The 22488-nt window shown below is 40.6% G+C and overlaps 1 protein-coding gene across 46 annotated transcripts in view; it reads left to right on the top strand.

The window, feature by feature from the left end:
- NRXN1 (neurexin 1) overlaps positions 1 to 22488 on the top strand; it is a 1413358-nt gene that overhangs the window by 1204082 nt on the left and 186788 nt on the right. For all 46 annotated transcript variants that reach the window (XM_075595907.1, XM_075595903.1, XM_075595906.1 and 43 more), the window contains one exon: positions 20508 to 20679. In XM_075595907.1, coding sequence (XP_075452022.1) covers positions 20508 to 20679 — 172 coding nt within the window. The remainder of the gene's footprint in view (positions 1 to 20507; positions 20680 to 22488) is intronic.

The following is a 22488-nucleotide window of genomic DNA, read 5'->3' as shown; positions in this document are numbered from 1 at the left end:
TAGAACACTATTAGTGGAATGATAATTTGTCTAAACCCAAAAAGAAAACAAAAGAGAAATTTAGTATACTAATAATTCAATGAATAATATAATACATTTCTGTCTGACCACACATTTAATATTGCATGACATTAAAAAAGTGGATTTATTATTTAAAAGAAATTCTAGCCATAAATGTATAAACATATATACCTACACAAACAATTTGCTATTATTATTGTTATTATTATTATTATTATTATTATTATTATTATTAAGTGGTATTAATGGAACAATTACAATACAAATTAATGATGGGGAGTATAGTCTACAGGAGAGGTATTTTGTGTTCTGTACAGTTTTAAAGCTGCAGTTCAAGCTGCCATTTAAAAAAAAATATATATATATATATATACAGTATACACACACGCAGAATATTCCTATTCAATATGTGCATCAATACAATTTGCACACTGACAAGTGATTAGCTAAGTTGCAGATCGATCCGTTCTCCTGTAATCAATTGCTTTGCTCAGAGTTATTTAATTCAGCTCTTGCACAGCATTGTGGGCAATGTAGTTACTGGAATATGATTAACTGGGCAGTTACTAGATACAATGGGTGTACTGCTAGTGATTCCCAACCAGGGTTCCGTGGAACCCTGGGGCTCCTTGAAGCAGTCTCAGGGTTCCTCCAACAGACCACAGCACTTATATGCAACAAATAAGGTCTTCACACAAGACCACACCACAGTGAATCATAAATACAATGTACAAAAAACAAAACAAAATCCCACAAACCTGGAATTAACCACGTGAGTGGGGACACCCCCAAGAAAAGTTCAAAGAAAAGAACACATCATGTGGGGCACAAAAAGACCAGCAATGCAAGAAAGCTAATGATTAAGAGCCTCAGAACACCCTGGTGAGAACAGCACGCCGAGGCGAAGGTACACTGACCGTGAGGGGAAGTAGACAGCAAGCGCGACCACGTGAAGGATCCGGATATCGTGACCGCACCGCAGAAGTTTTTCTCCACTCTCACTCAAAGGCAGCGTCCCTGCAGCCGGCATGCACATGCGCAGAACAACCTCACATGACATCTACGCGTTTCGCACCACATGCTTCTTCAGCATCCACTCCCTGAAAAAAGGCTTTAACAGGCTCTAGACTGGTGTAACGCCACAGTAAACAGCGTTATTTCCCTCTCCTTTCCTTTCTTTCTCAACTAGAGTAAAACATCTTTTTCAGGGTTTGAATCAGAGTAACGGCAAGACATAACATCACGTTAGTGGCAGAAAATGCAACGTTATATTACAGTAATGCGGCATTAAGCCTAAATTCGTAAGGTTAAAATCTTCAGGTGTTTTTGCATATAATTAGCTTGGAGGATACGCATTAACCTCAGGGAAAATAACGTCTGTTGCTGTTTTCTGTAGCGTCACATTATGATCCCATATTATAGGAGATTTGTGGATCTAGCCTTTAGAGTTAGGTGCTACAGAGTTGTTAGCAGATGGTCTTAAAATAAAATAATGAAGTGCAAGAGTAGCGCTGTTGGCTATGCATAATTTTAATGTATTTTGAAATACAGTAATACATCTCTGCAGAATAAATACATTTGTTCAATGTTTGGGTGACTGACCTCAGTCTGCAACAACAGAGTTAGCAGAAGGAAGTCTTGCAGTCATTAGTTTTATTATTGGAGGGCTAGATCTTCTAATGTGTATTTTAGGCTCTAGATTAGCCCGGATATGTTCCAAAATGTCCACAATGATCTGAAAGTGTTAGGAGGTGACTCTAGAGAAATATATCATCAGGACTGGCAAATACCCTTAACTCTGATGCTGTAAATTATTTCCCTTCTACTTGGTCTATTCAAAAGAATACCCAAATTGTTAGGTTGCGTCTGCACATTAGCAGATTGGTAATTACAACCATGGCTCCAGAAAATGTATGTTGCAGATTCTGGGTTCTTAGAGTGTAGGCTGTATAGAGCCTGGTTTCAGTAGGTGCATATTTAAGAAGAGGTTTTGAATTAAGAACAGCTGTTAATCCAAATCTACCTTGGATGCTAAAACAAGACAGGTGGTATTTAACATGTGCTCACCCATGTTAAGCTCATTTAAATAAATTAGGAATAGAATCCCCTCCGCCTGTCAAGTGGTTATACTAATGGCCCCTAAGCAAACTGTCTTTTGCGCCTATTTTTGGGCACTGGGGTCTGATTTGTACAATTCGCAAACCAGCCATTTGCGCCCATGCAGTGAGTTTCCTCTAAGACTCCATTGTTTTAGCCAGCTCGAAATCAGACCTTATGTAGCTTAATAGTACAAGCTGATATGTGATATACAAATAGAGGAGTATATCTTGAGTTAAAGATCTCCTTCTATAGATAACCATTGTAAATGCCGATTGAGTAAGTCATTCTTTACTAGATATTTGGTAGGAAAATGTAATTTTGTATACAGCACTGATGGCGCTGAGTGGATAATAAGATTCAGCACGCTGCTGTTCAGAGCTATACACCATATGTCTTTTAAAACTGTTGCATTTTTGAGGTGGCTCTTAGGGCAATGGTGTCATGTCAGCAATACATCATAGAAATATCAGTTGAAGCAAAGCAATCATGGTACATATTTCTTGGGGTAGTCATGCAGTACCGAGGAAGTAATTTAATAAATACTGAAAATTAAATCTAATACCTCAGATTTATTGGCTTAATCTGTAATGGTTTTTTTTTTTTTTTTTTTGCTTTAAACATTGCTTTTGACTTAACGCTAACAGTTTTTAGCATTTTAGTAGAAGACAATTTTTAAACTCAATTTCTCAGTGGCAGGTAGCTACACTATAATGCTATTTATTGTATTGCAGGCTATTTCAGAGCTGAAGGGGTGAAATTGTATATTTAGCAGCAAGAGATTTAATTATGCATTTCTGCAAATCATTTGCACTTTCCTAATGCGAGTGATATTCTGCTGCAGGCCAAACAGGCTTCTCACATCTGCTAGCCACTTAACATCACCTCCTATATTTCAAGAATCTTTCTTAATTAAATAAGAGCTTGCAGTTGTCATCTGTGAATTAGTGTTTTATAGGGGACAGTATCTCATTGCATAGTTTATTGTTTAAATGTTTGGAGCACTAGTTCTTTTATTCTTTACTCTAGGTTTATTTGGAGATGTACATTTTATATCAGTTTTAGAAAGCATAAAACATATATACTGTGTGTGTGTTAAATATATATATATATATATATATATATATATATATATATATATATATATATATATATATATATATATATATACCGTATATAATACTGTAAAACACTACTAGTGTCAAAATATTATGCAGGGTATTTTATAATACATTAGTTGGTTTCCAAGATTAATATACCCCAATTAAATACATGTTCATAGCAGCAAATTTAGAAAATTGAATATATGTTAATATACAGTAATTGGCACTCGGTTTATAGTCATATACATGCAGACTTTATTTTCCTCCCAGATAACTCAACATATCTGTTATAACTCAGAATGTCGCAGAGTTTCCATAGGATTTACTGCCAGTATTGGTGCAGAATAATCACATCATATTCCAACATATCCCACCAAAACGAAATGGGAACTACTGTAAGTCAGCAACATCCATAGTTTACAATTATAGTTAGCCACCCTAAAGAACCTGTGCCTCTATAATCCTGTTAACATTACGTTCTTCCTTTCCTTTTTTGTATTGTGAATGTTGCTTACCATATTATAAAATAAATGCTTTACTCGAGATTGATTAGGTATGTACAGAACATTTTTTGATTTGTTAAAATTGATCTTTCGTGCTATATGATCTTTAAATCCACTCAAGTCTATTGAATGATATCATCTGTGTTTGTGCTATAATGATGGCTTAGAAGAACTGCAGAAGATTTAGGGTATGCTTATAGATCACATACTCTGTCTTCGCACCATGGGGAACAACAGTATTGTTGTTGTTTTTTAAGTTGTACTGCATAGGTAGTAAGAATGATGAGGTTATACTATCTGAAGTTTGTTTTTCAATAAATAGGTGCTACATTTTTACACCTTTATTTTTGATAGAATACAGAGTTCTTACCGTGGAGAATAGCGAACATTTGCTGACACCACAAAGAATATAATTATTTGGGGGATGTGGTACTAAATTGTCATAGTTCACATCCATGCTTAGCAGACATGTAGGATTGGTCTGGAAATTAATAAGACACACAGTATTGGCAACTATTCTCACGATCTGCATTTCAACATAGTTACCATGCTGGGTATTTGCTGTTTAGCAAGAAACTTACTCAGACTAAACATTTTATTCTTCTGCAAACAGCAAAGTTCACAAAATTGCCATGTTTTAAAGTGTTTACATCAAACTGTTTTGAACAGTAAGTTAATATTGTGCGCAATTGCAGTCATTAATGTATGTAATGTATTTCTGCTAATAATTAGTATGATTTTTTGTTGAACTAATTATTTCCAAAGAGTCACTGTAAGATATACTGTAATTGGGTAATATTCTTATCTACTGTTCAAACGGTTTTACTTGTGTGAGAAATAATGACTTGCTAGTGTGTAGCATGACTTTTCATAAATAAGCCTGGATAACGCATTTATAAATAAAACATATGGGCAATGATTTGTCATATGGCCATTATACTTGAAAGGTGTAGTTTTTCAGTTTGGTAGGATCTAAATCTGATGTATATGCATTTTAGCTATTTACCATGCAATGTACTTTCTGTACAACATTAATAAGATGAATGGCTTCAGTTCATCTTTCTCTATATCAGTCTGCTTTTTGGTTATCTGGAACAGAGCTGCACCCACCAAATAATATTACAGTGCAATACTTATTGTGAATTTGACTTATATAGCAATGTTGCAGTATGTTTTGATTCTGTTTTTGATAGTTTTAGTTACTGGAATGCATAATATGGAACATTACCAAAACATTACCAACATTTAAGACCTGTACCTGGTTTTCCAAAAGCAGACCTTTCCATGTTTCTTTAATTTTAACTATGATTTACAGTGAAATATAGTATTGTAATGACAAGAAAATTATTGAATATATTAGCAGCAGGTCAAATCTCCTATTTCTGCCACAGTATTTTTATCCTTTGTGTCTTTTAAAGTTTAAATAGTAGTAGTTTTAGTAATATTATTATTGCACAGTAATTCTATATATTTTAATCAAATTGCAATTTGAAAAAAAAAATTATACAGTATGCCTTCAACTAACGCTGTGAACTTTTTGTTCTGGTATAGAAAAAGACACAGTTATAACTACAGTATTCGTCAGCTATACTGTGTTATCAAAGTTTTTTTTAAACTTAATGTGCAGCCCATGTTTAGCAGATCGAATATATTAATTTGAGTGCGCATAGCAATTCCCCATATTCAGCCAGTTTCTTGCTTAGTGTGAGTTTTATGATATTGCTCGCATATCCTCCCCTCCAGTCAGAAAACCTAAATAGGTAGTGTCTGTTAGTTTCCCAGAGCTTAACAGGTGTCTACACAGCGAAATAAACTCAAAATTGAAGATTCCTGTTGGCATTTAACGAGATGGTAACTTGTTCATGTATTATTCCATATTTAACAGAATTCGGAGAATCTCCCCTCTGTGTCAAATTGATGTCAAAAAGTTTCATTGTGTCCATTTATCACCCAGCTCCTGTGGCCTGTGGCCGATTACCCATTAGGCCCAGGCTTCGGGCAGCAACATTTTGGGGAAGCATATAGAGTCCCCGCTCTTTTCCCCACTGATTGCCGGGGGAGAGCGTAAATGGTCTCTTAACTTCTCCTTCATGCCACCCTCCTCCTTCTGTAGCATTGTGGTGTCAAATAACGTTCCCACGTTACATGGCGACACGTTGCCATGGCATTGTGATGTCACATGGCGTCGCGCTGTCATGGAAACGTGTCGTCACAGGAGGAGGAGGGTGGCTCTGCAGGAGGAGGCGACCTGGGGTATTTGCCTACATCTTTAAATCTGCCACTGCCCGTAGCCATTTCGGTGCTTCTTATATTGGTAAAGAGGTACACTAGAAGCTTCTTCCTGTAGAAATAAGAGGGCTCAGTGTCAAAGTCTCGGGTTTAAAACTGGGATGAAAAAAGCTACACTATATTTATCATAGCAAAAAAAATAAATCCTTTTTTCTTTGATAAAACTGGTGCAATGTTTTTTCTCTCTTGTCTTACCTTTTTGCAACTTGGAAACTGATAAATAGACTCCAATATCTGTAATTCCTGAAAATGAATAAATATTGGAGTATTTTGCCATATATACTCCAACTTATCTAAATGTGTGTGAGTTTTTAAAAATGTTGCTTAAATATGTAAAAAGTCTCATAGCTTGGGGGAAAAAAAAGATTGTTTTGTATGTTTTTTGGTGTGTGAGAGCAGTATAATGGCTGCAATTAGTATTAGAAATAGGAAGCATCAAACTCACTGATCAAAAGAACTAGTACTTGTGATCAAGGCTGCTGATTTGTGCATAGTCTAATTGAAGTTTACAATAATGATGATAGATTTGATCTGGCACATACACCATGAACATATGGGCAGCATTTCAGCAACACAGATTCTGGAGAAAATAACCTCCATTACTAGATGCTTCCTTTGTTTCTATAAAAAGAAGTTCTAGTAGAGAATCCATATGTGCCTTTTTCTTTAAAGTAACTATTTTGTACTGTAGTTTTTTGAGTTGCAGTAAAATAGTGTCAATGACGACATACTGTACTTAACATATTTGAGGTATGCATACAAAAGATGCTGTTGCTAAATTATTTCAGGTTTTTGTTGAGTGATCACTAGAAAACTTATGGGGTTAAGGTTAAACAGTCATATTACATGTTTAAATGCACATAATGTTTCACTCAGTAATATTTGTAGAACAACACTATTTAATACAATTTGTAGAACATACACTTTTTGTATTTATTTGGGGGTTAATGTTGCTTTTGTCTTTGTCCACTATACTGGACACAAATGACTGTTTTAAACACTTCTACTAGCATGACCAGGGAGGTTCAAGGCGGTTCCCCTCTCCCCCCGCCTTGTACCCACATGTAACGTACAAATAAAGACAGGAAACGGGAACTGGAGGTAAAATGGCCGCGGCTATTTATTTATACAGAAAACCTAATGGGGTAAATACACTCCCCGCCAGAGTGCTCCTTTGACAGGAGGGGGAGAGGACGGTCAGCCGGCCCTCGAACCGCTTACCTCATGTCCCCTACGCGAGCGGGCTCTCGAGGTCATGGATAACTGACCTTGCCCACTCGTACTCCCCCTGGGCTCAAACGGCCCAGCTCCCAGTCTGGCAAGAAGAAGCACCTACCCCCCAAGAGCCGCCGCGATACAGGCAAAACTTGTCCACGACCCCTCCTGCTCGGAACCTTGTTCCTTTCACTCCGCACAGTATCAGCAGTTCATGCTGCAACAGAACAAAGAAACATTAACATGGCATACCATGCATATGTCCCCCATTACCGGGAATACCCTGGCCCTGCTCAACCTTCTGCATTCACTACATGATTGCAATACACTACTTCAGGGGATGGGTGGGCGAGAATCGTCTGGTGGGCAGCAAAAAGAGGACGTGCTGCCTGCCAGCCTGGCCTTAAGTAGGCCTTCGGGAACTCCACCCCTGATCCGGGGGGAGTGAGGTGTGGGGGCGGGCCAACGAGGGGAAGGCCAGACCCCCCTGGTCATGAAGCGCCCCCACCTATGGCTAGGGAGACCGTTTGACCAGGGAGGTTCCAGGCGGTTCCCCTCCCCCCCGCCTTGTACCCACATGTAACGTACAAATAAAGACAGGAAACGGGAACTGGAGGTAAAATGGCCGCGGCTGTTTATTTATACAGAAAACCTAATGGGGTAAATGCACTCCCTGCCAGAGTGCTCCTTTGACAGGAGGGGGAGGGGACGGTCAGCCGGCCCTCGAACCGCTGACCTCGTGTCCCCTATGCGAGCGGGTTCTCGAGGTCATGGATAACTGACCTTGCCCACTCGTACTCCCCCCGGGCTCAAACAGCCCAGCTCCCAGTCTGGCAAGAACAAGCACCTACCCCCCAAGAGCTGCCACCGATGGGCCTATTTAACCCCCCCTTAACTAGGCCCGTACTGCCAATCCTGCCAGAACCCTCTCAAAGCCCTCTCGCAAATTTAAATAAGTCTATCCCGCCTGGCCTGCCTAGCAGCGGGACCCATGCTCATCTACCAGCCCGGTCTGGCCTTACCATTCCACCTGGGGATGCCAATCGCACCCGGAGCAGCAGTTACTCAACTTGTCATGCTTCTTAAAGATGCCCTGAGAATCGCTTTCTCCGCTGCGCTATCTATCACCCGGTCCCGGACCTGCACCGCCTTTGGAGCCGCAGGCCGCCACTGCCTAGCGCTATCTGGGATTTCTCCCCCTGCTTCTTCTTTACCCGCTGCGCATTGCGAGCTGCCCAATCCCCCTGCGAAGCTAACCCACCTGCAAACGCGCTTATCCTGTCTCACTGTCGGCCCTTATTTACTGCTGCAGGCTTCTTACCCGCCCTCAGTGACCCCTGGGGAAGCGACCCTGGCGGTGGACTGGGCCACGCCTCTTCCCTTGCTCGCTCCATGTCAAACCCTGCAAACCATGACGTCTCGCCATATAGCCTCGATGCCGCACTAAACGCGACTCCTTACCATTACCAGATACGCCGTATGCCATACTTTCCACGGCGTGTCCCCATCAACCGCAAGCAGGGGCTGTCCCACTGCCTGTGCAGCGCGTGATGCTGCCGGGTGGGGCAGCTACCATGCCCATGACCCCGGCCGTGGCTGAAGAATTGAAAGACACCGGGGTCAGGCTAATGGCTGTTGGTCCTGGGATGGGATCTACGATGCCAGTGACCCTGGCCATGGTTAAAGTTGGATTAAGAGACACAGTGATCAGGCTGGAGGCTGCCGGAACTGGATCTGGTGCCACCGTCCCCCCCACCGATATGCCCCACATGCTGCCGCAACTAACGCTGCGCCTGCCTCCCATGCTCCTGACGTCGTCCCTGCGCCGAATTAGACTAACGCCTGAGGCTCCAAAGCTTTCAGCATGCCTATTAATGCAGCCATGAATATTGCCTTCCCTGCTGCGCCATACGCCGCTAGTATAGAGCCAGCGCTGGCCCTGGTGTTGCCCGCCTTACACCACCACCTGGGATTTCTGGCGCCAACCAAATTCTTAAACGCGCTCACCCTGATGTGCTACCGCCCCCTCTTTACCGCCGCAGGTTCCTTACCAGTCCTTGGTGTCCCGGGGCAGCCACTTAGTCGCACCACGCCGGGTTCCTTGCCCGCCGTCCGGAATGCACCTGCTTTCAGCTGCTGTCAGCAGCTGCTACATCCGTCGAGTAAAGCAGTGGCCATCCTCGTCGTCTCAACCCTGCCGATTCTCCAGGAGATCTCCTTACAGCTACACCGCCCGCGTCGGCAGTGGGCGGCCGTTTGCGTGCCATGACACCCTGTCCCGCGTCACAGTGGGCGGAGGCCTCCCCCTCACCGCTGGGGCCCGACCTCAGCACCGAACCACCTTGTTCTGCATCACAGTGGGCGTAGGCCTCCCCATCACTGCTGGGGCTGACATACCCACCGTGACGTCCCCTGCCTTGTGGCCCGTGGCCAAAGGCTGCCGCCCTGCGCGTGGCTCCTGACTCCCGCCTGGCCCATGTCCTGCGTCACAGTGGCCGTAGGCCTCACCATCACAGCTAGGGCCGACATACCCACTGTGACGCCCTGCCTTGCGGCCCGTGGCCGAAGCCTGCCGCCCTGCGCGCGACTCCTGACTCCCGCTTGGTCCTTAACTCCCACCTCACGCATTGTGCTGCAGCACCCTATGCTGCGACGCCCCCTTCCCACGGGGAGCAACCCTGGCGCCTGACTCCTGCCTAGCGCGTGACCTGTGGGGAAGCCACCACGGCCTTGTCTGCCACCATGTGCTGGCCTGCTTGAAACAATGCACGCAGCCGCCGGTCCAACCACGCCTCGTTATGGTTTTTGCCTTGGCTTGAAGAAGGCTAAACTGCTCGGCTATCGATGCCCTGCTGCCGCGGAAGATACCCACTGAACTGCGTGTGCCTAGGCCCTTAACTATCCAACTACGCTGTGATGTGTGCTTGCCGAGACTGGTCTAAATGGTGCGCTAAACTAGGGCAACTATGCTGACCACCAGAGCCGCCATAAATCCAAGAGGGGAATACAAAGATCACCGGTGAAATAAGCCATGCAACCATCATCAGAGCACTGTCCTGTTCCGTGCTTGAAGATCACACATTTGCGGGCTCTGGCATTCGCTAGCAAGAACATTCAAGCGCACCCTTAAACCCGCCTCCCCCGCCACCATACCTGGCCAAGGGACCATAACGTAGGTGCACCAACGCAGGTTGCCCGGGTCCCCATTAGAGACATAATTGCCTGACCAGGCGAATAAGGTAGGTTTGACAGTTCTCATCGGTACTGCTTCCACCAATTTGCCACCGAACGGGGGTGGGTGGGTCACCTTTCACCATATCATGGGATGAGGTAATGCCTTTGATTGATTCAAAGTGTCTTGAGGTGTGTACACAGTCCTGTGAGTCACCAGCACCTCACACCATCTGTGCTGTTTAACCTTGCTCTCAAGGCAGCACCACACCTCAGTCAATTGAAAACCGCTTAACCAGAACATTAACACAATAACCGAATCTACTATCAAAACCGCATCCACTATTAGACAGCTTAAATATCAAAACGGTCACATTAACAGAACTCCTGAAGAACTATTTAAAGGAAATGCAGTGCAAATCGCTGTTCAACAAATTTTAAAGAGTACAGTATGTCACCTGGCTGAACAGAGGTAGACAAAATCAGCTCAAATCAATAAACCTTCCTCTACCCTGCGTTCAAACCAACAACATGTGGCCCAACTATAATCGTACCTCTGTCCCCATTGCCCCTACAGCGCCATTCAATTCCCTTACTCATTATTATAACCGCAGTAACATTTACTTATCAAAAACCTGACAGGCTTAAGAGTTTCTTGAACCCAGACCAACAGCTTGGCTCATAACAATGGTGAAGGGGGGGGGGGGGTGGAGTAGGAATGGAAGTTGCCCCCACATTGGGCACACTGCGCCCCTCGCCCTCTTTCCCCACCCATGCTTCCCGTGCCCGCTCACCTGCCCCCACAGATTTCGGGAAGAGGCAGCTGCTGCAGGCCTCCCCCTTTCGCCCGACGGGGGGGAAGAGCCACAAATCTGCCACAGCGGAGCCGCGTACCACTGGACTTTGCCCGCTCCCACCCCCCCCGGCCCGCGCCTGGCGGGTAGCAAAAAGAGGGCGTGCTGCCCGCCAGCCTGGCCTTAAGTAGGCCTTCGGGAACTCCACCCCTAAGCCAGGGGAGTAAGGTGTGGGGGCGGGCCAGCGAGGGGAAGGCCAAACCCCCCTGGTCATGAAGCCTCCCCCACCTATGGCTAGGGAGGCCGCTATCTATTCTGTTTTAACACCGGGTAATTCAAATCTTTGCTAGCGATTTCCATATTTGTAGCATCAAATTAACCTTTCGGCAGAAGAGAACATATTTAAGCATAAATATTTTGAAAAATGTTAAGCAAGTTTTAGGAAGTCTTTTTTTTTTTATCCCTTAAACTACTCCCAAGAAGAGGTCAAGGTCCTTTTTCTTTGTTGCTGGTAGTATTCAAGAGATGATCAATACCTATGTTGGCTGATAGGAGATCTCTAACTTGATATCTATGTACGGTAAAACCCTCTTCCCCCTCACTAAAACAGGCTTCAATCTGTCTGTGTGCACCAATAAAGCCTTCATTCTGACTTTGCGTTCCTTTACATATCATTGCCGGTTTTTCTGCTACGGCTCCGGGTGCCTTTTCTCTTTTCTGCTTCAACCTACTGTATAGAACTAAATATTAGTATAAACCTCAACCGTTAATGTATCCTACTGAATAAGAATAGTATAGTGGCTATTCCTAAATAAGAACACCGTGTGCTTTCGCCCTCCCCTCGGATGGAGTTGCAAATGATAACAAAACACATTAGGATTGTGTTGGGCATTCTGCTTATTATTTGTTGTGCAACTTTTCAGCCGATTACAGATAGTTCAAAGCATCATTCCAGTGCTGCTGCCCTTACTTTGTTCACAGAGCTTCCTAGGTAGTGTGCCCTAAATGCCAGGATTCCCAAGTGCCCAGACTTTTTTTTTCACTTTGTATTCAGATTAAAATGTACCCAAGTTTACAGTGTTTGGTTACACAGTTACATTTATTTGTCAGCTATTATTTTGTGCAATTTAAAGTGTCTACATCTTCTTAAAGTCCTTTTATCTAACCTTGATCAATACATGGATGAGGCATGATTACAGTACTCCTACTTTGTATAATGTCCTTTTATTGAAAAACTTTTACATGAATGTCATGGTTGAACATTGTTAGTTGATGATCAAAAAACTACAGGGGAGATTCACTAACCTTCTCTGCAGGCTGCCGCACCGCAATACAACGTCAACTGCTAATCAAGTCAATGGCACTTAACGCGGGATCATAGTGAGATAATCCCTGTCGGATTTTAGTGAACCCCAGCTAATGTTTAGCTAGACCAGTAAGAGAAAAATGTTCAAGTATTCATGTATTTCATAAAATATATAACAAATGCATTGTTCTGTATCAATTGTTATTTGTTGAATTTTTACCAAGTTTATGGAACTATAAGACGTAGGAAAATTTCTACAAACAATAAAATTCAAAAAAACATGTTTTTAATTTGCAATACATGTCCTAAAAAAAATGCTAAGAAACATGGAAAGCCCAAAAATCTTAGGGCGATGAATGACACATTTTTTACAAAGTTTGACTATAGTGTGACTTTTGTTTTTAGAAAACACACCATTTTTAAATAACTTCCTAATTCTTGCATGCTTTACATTTTACCCTCTGGCTGTAGTAGAGACACGGTAGCTAATGAAATCAGCATCTATTAGTGAACAAGCTGCAGTGCATCATTACTACATACATATTTCATTACTGGCACCCGGATACATTTACAGTAACAATGCCTTGGGTTGTTAAAGCCCTTTCCAAACAAACCCCTATTTTATTTTATTTATTTTTACAGAGGCTCACCGCACAGTGAAATTGGAGAGAAAAGACTCAGTGTGTGCTCTTTTTCAAGTTGATAGAATTAGAGTATTAGTGTAATATTGTACTGTTACATTTTGATTCATGTAAGAGTACATGCTGAGTTTTGTATTTTATTGTTATTAACAAAATTCACATAGAAGATTTGAGGCTCTGATCTTCTCTATCGCATTCTTGTTTGTTTTTAAAAAAAAGTATATTTCCACAACAAGGGCAGTCTTTGCAATCTCTGGCTTTTATTGTCTGGCAAACTAGAAGGTCCTTCCATCGAAAAGCATTGTGGTGCAGGCCTTTCCATCAGTACTTAATGAGTAAAAACAATATATCTCCGGTGCTGTGGATGATGTTCATCAATACGCCCTGCTGTGTGCAATGAAATCATTATTGTTTATGAAACTGATAAACTACACCAAGAAAAACGATTCATTTTAATAATACAGCATATTTGAAAATTGTTTAATTCCGATTAATATACCCACCAAGTATCTGAGCTCAGCATTTCATTAACCCTCTTGTTGTTCCAGTGCTTAAAAACACTCTCACCCTTAATTATGCATTTAATTAGGAAATAGGCCTTGTAACATCATTAAAATGTTTGGGGCTAGTCACAGAAAAGGGGGGCATTATGAACACTTAAATAGCAGTATAGTGCCAGCACTCCTCATGTGAACATATATGACTGAGCCACTTTACACTCTTATTTTAATGTATTTATTTCATGCCTGAGACATATAAAAGAAAAACTTCCTGAACTAATCATGAAATGCTCTCTTGAGTAGGTATATTTTATTCTGTAACCTTATAAATTGTTAAAATCAACTTTTTTCTAATCAATGCTTCTCAGCTGTAAAGAAAATGATCCTCTCATTCCATTTAATGCATAAAGTAACTCTACGACTTGAATCTTGTTATCAGTTGATTGCATTATTGATTGGTTCCTACATAAAGTAGTCTTTCATAGTTTCTATTTCTAGTGCTTGATAAGATAATGTGAAGTGTTCTTATTTGCATAAAAGCAGTGTTAGAACATACCTAAGTACCTGTACATAAAGAAATGGCACATATTCTACTGTTAGAAATGACAAGGTCTATGCATATCCCCACAATATTAGAGTAAAGGGTTTATTTTGTCGCAAATCACCTTGCAATAGACCGTATCTGCGAAAGACTGTGTCTATGTATTCTTCTTCTGTGAGCCTTTTCTTCTATGTCTGCCTTAGTCAACAATGATATTAGGAATCTATGGAACAAGTAATAGTAGAATAGCTAGGAGTTACATTTGCATGTTGGCACGGGTATGGGAATTATACAGTATGTATTAACAAATATACAGATTGAGTTACATTTGGTTAAGATTGTCTTCGTAGTATTCATCAGTCACCATAAAGGGGACACAGGAAGAATTTTTAACAGTATAAATACTCTTCAGACATATGGTATAAATCGTACGAAGAAAATGTGAATTTTTCTTACGGTGCATCAGGCAGCACCAATTGGTTATAGACTCGACTTCCTGAGGTAGGACAGGAAGAAAGGCACCCAGTGTTTTTCTTGTCCTACCCATAGGTACGAACTGTCATCTAATTTTTTTATTTTATGAGGCTCCCTCAGGGAGTTTTCATGCCATCAGGTAATCACCTGAGGAGGAAAGGGGACCAGACGCCTACCCTTTCCCAGATGGAAAGCGGCATATAGGCATCAGCTCAGACCTTTGAGGCAGATTCCCTTCTTATGGAGCAGCACTGCTGCCTACCTCTATGGGAGGGCTTGGGAAGTCACTTACCAAGCGTCCCTGGAGTTCCCTCACAACACTGCGGAGGCCACAGCCTACAGCCGAGCTCATCGTGGCAGCGTCGCTACGTGCATGCGCTTGCGTGCGCAGACACTTGCGGGACTCTTACCTGATTTCCTATTGTAGTTCCTCAAGTGCCCACGGTAGTGCACTCATCAACGCTGCTACATTTTGGCCCAGCAACTACACTTGAGATTTCGGACTGCAGCGTCAGCGTCACGTGAGCTGGCTCCGCCAATGAGGGCGAACCAGCTCCATGACGCGTTTGCCACGACCCCCGAAATGCCACCGATCACCTCTCCAATCTCCTGCATCCTAGTGCACACATCACTGGGGCTGCAGGAGTGCGCGCGGTGCCGCCACCATGAGCTTGGCTCTCAACCACACAAAGTGCAGGCACTGTCTGGTGCCAGTCTGCTAGGAGTCCCTCTGATAATGCATCGGTATCTGACATCTGGAGGCATTGGAGGGTCACGTGGTGCAGACTGCTGAAACAGTGAGTATGACAGGCACGCATATAGGAGAAAATCAGACAAGGAAGAAGCACCGCGGAAGGATTTTTCCTCCATTTTATGATCTCTTGTGGCAAGTATTGGAAAGGTTGGGATGCTGGATTACTGCATGTTTAAACCTGTGTTTTATTTTTATATATATATATATATATATATATATATATATATATATATACAATCAAAAAATAAATAGATGATACTGTTCTGTGGCTAACTAAATGCTTTTATTTGTGCGAGCTTTCAAGATACACTGATCTCTTCTTCCGGCGATGTTACAATGAACGAAGCAAGCAAAGGGTATACTTAAAAACAGTGTCTCTTGGAATGTTATCTGTGCTTGTCCCTCCCCAGTGTGTGGATGTGATTTATGGCTAGAGGTGTTAAATGGTTCCTGAAAGTAAGTGATGTAAGAGTGTGTGTGTGTGTGTATCTGTGTGAATATAAATGAATGGAGAGCCCACAGTGTATACAGTGCTTTACAAAAGGTGTGTGTGGAGTGGGAGTTAATATAAATGGTGTGGGTAGGTGTGGAAATGTGAGAGATTGTAGCATAACTAAAAGTGTGTGTAGATACAATGGGGTCCCTATTGGTGTATAGGGATGGAAAAACAAGGAGTATTAGTATGTGTAAGATATGCTGTGTGTGCATACATAAAGCACAGTATGTACAGACATGGCCTTTAGCGCTCATGGGAAGAGAGTTCACTTGTGCCAGTAATGACTCCTAAAATTTCGATCTCTGTTTAGGCCACCGCTAAGTGTCCCAAACAGTTGCATAAATTTGTATTCATGCAACCGTTTCTCTTTCGGTGTTTGAAGGCCTGGGTTTCAGGCGCTGCCTCCAAAAACAAACTTTGCTCCACGCTGTTGGAAGGCAATTTATTATGTTGGGCAAAACTGGAGCAGCTGGTGGATAAGCTGTTGTTTGACAAGAAGAGAACTTTACCCCAAGATCAAAGATAGCATAAAACCAATAGATACTATTTTCTAGGTTCAAGGGTCTCGCAGAAAGTGCAGAGATTCAATGGGAGCTCCAGAGGTGACTCATCCTCCTTCAGGACCAGATCGTGGGAAAGATCTTCAAGAGGCAGATCTATGGAGGTGCCCCATATTTCCAAGCCATATATATATATATATTTATATATATATATATATATATATATATATATATATATATATATCTATATATATATATAAAAAAAAAATATATATACATATATATACTGTATATATATATATATATATAAAAAATATATATATATATATATATATACACGTATATATATACACACACACACACACATCTTCATACCATGGGATTATCAGAGATTCACTATATCGCTTAAGGCTGTCTTTTTGAGCTATGAAAGGCTTTTTTACTGTTTGGATATCTGGAAGAAGTTTCATAAATGGTGTGTTGGGAGAGGCAACACTCCAGAAATAGCCTGCATTAGTTCAATTCTAGATTTTCTACAAGAAGGGGTTCAAAATTGTCTGAAACAAAATACTCTCAAGGTCCAGATTGTTGCAATTGGGGAAATCCGCTCACAGCCAATTGAAGATAAACAATGGGTTCTTTTGATCTAGCTAGAACATTAGGCCCAGGATCAGAAATCCCACATTAGTTTGAGATTTGAATCTAGTTTTGAAAGTTCTCTGTAATACACCATTCAAGCCTTTGGAAGACACAGACCTTAAAAATTCTATCTCTCAAAACCACAGTTTTACTAATGTAGCTATAACCTCAGCCAGACAGATCAGTGAGTGGGAGGCCCTCTCAATAAAAGTGCCTTATATGATGTTCCCACGCAGACAAAGTGGTGCTTAGGATGGTTCCCAAATTTCATCCAAAGGTGGCATCCTTCTTCCATACTAGCCTGGAGATTGTGCTACCTTAACTATGCCAGCATCAAAATAATGAGGAGAAGTACTTGCAATCCCTGGATGTGAGACAATGCTTAAGTGAATATTTGCAGAGAACTTGGGAGTTTAGAAAGTCAGACAGCCTACTCGTTCTGTACGCAGGGAATATGAAACCCTGGTAGGTTTAAGAGCACACTCAACAAGACCGGTAGCAAGATCCTAGGCAGACAAAACAGAGGCATGAGCAGAACAAATTTGCAAGGTGGCCACATGGAAGAGCATTCATCTTAAGAATCGGCTTTTTGTAGAAAGCTTCTGCAGGCCATGATAAATTAATGCGCTTTTTTCTGTTTATTGTTTTTTCTCTTCCATGCTATTGCTGTAATAAATCCCACTGGTACTACCTGATAGACAGGTAGGAAAGGAAAAATTTGGTTTACCAAAATGTATTTTTTTCAGTCCATTACAGCAGCACATAGCTTTCCCTTCCCTCGTGCTTTTTTGACAAAGTTAAACTATGAGGGAATTATGTGATGCTCAATTTATTTTAACCAAGCATTACTGTCAACAACACTGCTAAGGAAGGGGGAAGTCTCCTGTTATACTTCCGGGTGCAAGATTCTTCTTGCCCTACCTCAGTCGATGGAGTCTATAACCCACTGGTGCTGCCTTGATGGACTGAAGTAAAATACATTTTCGGTAAGCCACATTTTCCCTTTTTAGATGCAAATACTTCAGCACAGACCCACTTCTTCATACATACAGTAGTCCCATTTAATTCAATCTTTTTCATATTGGAGTTCCCTTCTTTTTACCAATGACTGTGATAATTAATTTTTTGCCAGCTATCTAGGGATGCACCTACTGTATATTTCATATTTAGGTTTAGAAAATAATATATTATTTCTGAGTTGTTTTGAGTACTGAACTTGATATACCCAGACTATTCTTTCAGTCAAGAACACTTCTGTATGCAACTACTGAATTGAACAGGTTATTGCGTATCAAGGGGTCTATTCTAGTAGCTGCGGTATTGTACTTGTCAAATCCCGTGATTTGGCAAGGCAATAAGTAGCAGAAAAAAATTCTGATCTCACTGTATATTAGAAGATATTCTACTTCGAAAATATCACGTCTATTGAAATCACACATTCCGGACAAATAAACATACCATACCGATAGCGCGAAGTTGCCATACACGGGGAGGTTACTCAACGCAGCCACATTTTATAAACTTGGAATTTTACAATTGCTGGTCATTCGGTTAGTATAAAATGTAAACCATTATCTTAATAATCCACTAATGCCCTGCAAGGTTAAGGGCCCTGAGCTTCACACTGGCCTCCGACTCCTCCAGCCAGGGCATTATTGACCAGTAATGTTTGCAGTAATGTACATAATTAGGAAATTAGGAAAAAGTTAGAAAAGTACATACAAAAGGCAAGTAAAGTAATTAAATTATGGAATCCTTGCCCAACAGCGCTAAAACAACAAACGTTTCATCTTCTAGGGCAATTTCAACAAGCGTTTATGTGGCAAGATCAAATTTGCCAGTATTTCCACCTGGTTTGGTATTTTTGACTTACCGGAAGTGCTAGAATACCAGCAAACTGTCAATACCTGTATTTGCAAAACTGAGACATTTTGCCTATATAGCGCACAGATTTGCAGACCTGGAATGAAATCGCATCTAAAAATCCTGTCTCGCATGGTTTAGAAAATGTCAACCTGCTCTCAAGTGCTCTTTCCACATGGATATGCACTTCTGGCAGCTGCTAGAATAGGTCTCTTAGCATGTTAAACTGCTTGTGTAATTCGACAACATTTTATTTGATTACCTATACTATTGTTGTCTTTTTTTCTTACCCCTTTTACAGTGGAATCTTCAATCTCATTTCAATAGATTTTGTGCATTCATATATTTTAAATCCCACCTAGGGCATTAGCAAATGAAACATTTAAAATATTCAGTTTCATATGAATTTATATGATCAGGTGAGGAAGGGTTGTGTTCTCTTTTTGTGAACTATTAGGAGAAAAAATACAAATCCAATCCATCAGTGAAAGTAACTTACTTATCCATGAAAAAGATATCCAAGACTTAGTGTAAATGTCAACAGACTTGCACTGCAATATATAACCCTAAGAGGAGCATGAAGAGAAGTAATCTCCTTCCATTATTATTATTATATTTTATTTATATGGCACTTGCATATTCCACAGTGCAGTACAATGTCGGGGTAAGGACAAAAACAAAACATAAAACACATGCAACTTTACAACCTAATGAAATAATAGCTAACGAGGTCCCTCCTCTGAGCAGCTTACAATATAAAAGGAAATGGAGAGTAATGACACAAGCAGAAGTGGGGGGATAAGGCCACGTAGTACTGTATGGTATTATCCGTAGGCTTGTCAGGTGGGTGCTCGGTAGGCCTTTTTAAAGAGGTGGATTGTGAGGGAAAATTTGAAAGTACAAAGGGTGGGGGAGAGTTGGATGGTGCAGGGTAAAGAGGTCCACAGTTGGGGTGCAGCCCTGAGAAACCTTAGAGGTGAGAATGAGAGGAAATAATGAGGGAAGGGGAGAACCGTAGGACGTGCGCAGAGTGGAGACTTTGGGGGTTATGCACAAAGCAGTGATAAGTGCTTTTAAGTGAGATAAAAAGCCATTATAGCGTGATATTTCGTGCTGTGAGATTCACAAAGCAGTGATAAATCTTTTAAGTGAGATAAATGCCTTTATAGCGTGATACTGTCTGCTATGAGATTCACAAAGCAGTGATAAGTGCTTTTAAGTGGGAAAAAAATGTCATTATAGCACGATACTGCAGTGTTATCACTGCTTTCTGAATCTCACAACAGGAAGTATCACGCTATAAAGGCATATATCTCACTTAAAAGCACTTATCACTGCTTTGTGCATAGCACCCAGAAAACCCACTTATCTTGCTTAGTGCATGACCCCCTTTGTGTGGAAGAGTACTTGGGAATTTTACTGGAAATGTGGAGAGGAGTTGCATCATGGAGAGCTTTGTAGGTGAGAACCAGAACCTTGCATTTGATTCAGCTGGGTATGGGTAACCAGTGTAGCAATGTGCACAATAAAGCATCAAATGTACATTTTACTTTCCTAATAAAACAAATTCTAATTAGCATTGTTTTTTCTTTGTTTTTAGCACCAAGGAAAAATTGGAGTCAAATTTAATGTTGGAACAGATGACATCTCAATTGAAGAAGTCAATGCAATCATTAATGATGGAAAATATCATGTAGTACGTTTCACAAGAAGTGGGGGTAATGCCACCTTACAAGTGGACAACTGGCCAATAATAGAGCGTTTCCCAGCAGGTAAGAATTTAAATAAAGTATTTTAACACTAAAAAAAAATATTTAAGGTTATTTTATTGTTCGTAATAAAATAAATAAAAAAACATGTTGAAAATAATTTAGCTTACAGCACATTAGAATAAAAAAATGTCTAAAATGTTTGCGGCAATAGTAGTTTCAAGAGTGATATTTTGTTTAAAAATCTCGACATTGTTGCAACAAGAGCAATGCAATTTTCAATGTAATCATGTTTGTTAAAAATGGAAAGGTTTTGACAAAAGGAATAAATACTGTACACACAATAAGAAATTAAAAAGTCAACTAAAATTTTTATTAGAAAACTTAAATATGCAATATATATATAGCAATGTTGCATATTAATATATTAACTTATGTAGCAGTATGAATAGTACGTTATGTGCCCAACTTAATAGCAGAAACATTTTCAATTTCACTATGGTTAATGTGGGTCAATTTCTATACAGAGAATTTACTTGAAATATTTGTTTTCACTTAAAACAGCCACTTTTGTTTCAGGAGTAAGCTATTTCAGAAATATTAGTCATTTAAAATTAAAAAAAAAAAAAGGAGAAATCTTTTAATTTGCATAATGCTTTGTTGGAATTTCAAAATCTCCTTCAATAGCTTGAGGCAGCATTTTTAGATATAGACCTATAGTTGCATATTTGCATGTTTTCTTAAACTACTGTACAACCTCTCCAAAATATATATAGATGACCAAAAAAACTCAGAGACCCTTGAATATCATTCTTACAATTTGCTTTCGTTTGAAATATTTAAATATGTAGCCTTTTATTTACTAACCCATTGTGTGCAATGTACAGTATAAAAAATTGCTTTTTGAAAATGAATTGGAAAAGTACATTGCAATCAATGTATCACCTAAAATCATATGCAGCATATGTTGGTATGCCATTATTCCTAGTTCTTACATTTGGCATGCCTTTTCTTATTCTTTTTGTATGGAGATTGTCATGTTCATACATATTCATGCATTAAGAGATGTTTGTGTCTACTTGAATTTGTATTTTACGCCAATAAAATTGGCAGGCAATTTTTTTTTATATTTGTGGACTCTTAAGAGACACATATCATTTGCAGAAGTGTGCCACCAACAACCTACCTAGCGCCCCTAAATTCACCCCTAGCATACTTTTTTCCTTAGTAGCAAAAAGTTTTCTGCACAACACATCCGAGTCTGCATGTGAGCTACTGTAACTAACATAATGTTAAGTCCCTGCGGTAACCTTAACGACCCTCTGTGAATATGCGCTGTTAGGGAGTATGCCTCGTTTGCATATAATTATCACTAACAGCCGTTATAGTTTACGCAATATTGTTTCCTGAAGACAAAGTTACATTATTGGTCCTTAATGATTCTTTTTTTTATGGTATAATGTGATGCTAACTTAGGTTAAAGTCACATTCAGACACTTAGCAGAGCTGGTGGACCTGGTCCATAATTTCTTTTGGCAATGTATGTCTGCATTGATGCTTTACACATAGGCTCCAAACTTTTATGTCTGTGAAATCCCATAAACTTCCTTACAATTTTCAGCGAGTAATACATTTATAGACTCATTTGTTGGCAAGGTTCCAGTTATTCCTAATCAGGGTTTGCCCAAAAAATGATACTGTTAGTTTTGTAGCACAATTACCACCACATGTACCTACAGCTGTAGGGAAGTCATTTTTAGTAACTTTATATTTTGAGATAATTAGGTTATACATTCTGTGCTTGACCAAAACAGTTTAAATGCAAAAGACATGAATGAATTGTGTTCATTATGCTACCAGATAAATTCAATT

Source organism: Ascaphus truei, chromosome 4 (genome assembly GCF_040206685.1).
Source record: "Ascaphus truei isolate aAscTru1 chromosome 4, aAscTru1.hap1, whole genome shotgun sequence".
NCBI classification, from domain to species: Eukaryota; Metazoa; Chordata; class Amphibia; order Anura; family Ascaphidae; genus Ascaphus; species Ascaphus truei.
The sequence above is the reverse complement of the archived record's forward strand: the minus strand, read 5'-3'. Positions and strand labels throughout refer to the sequence as shown.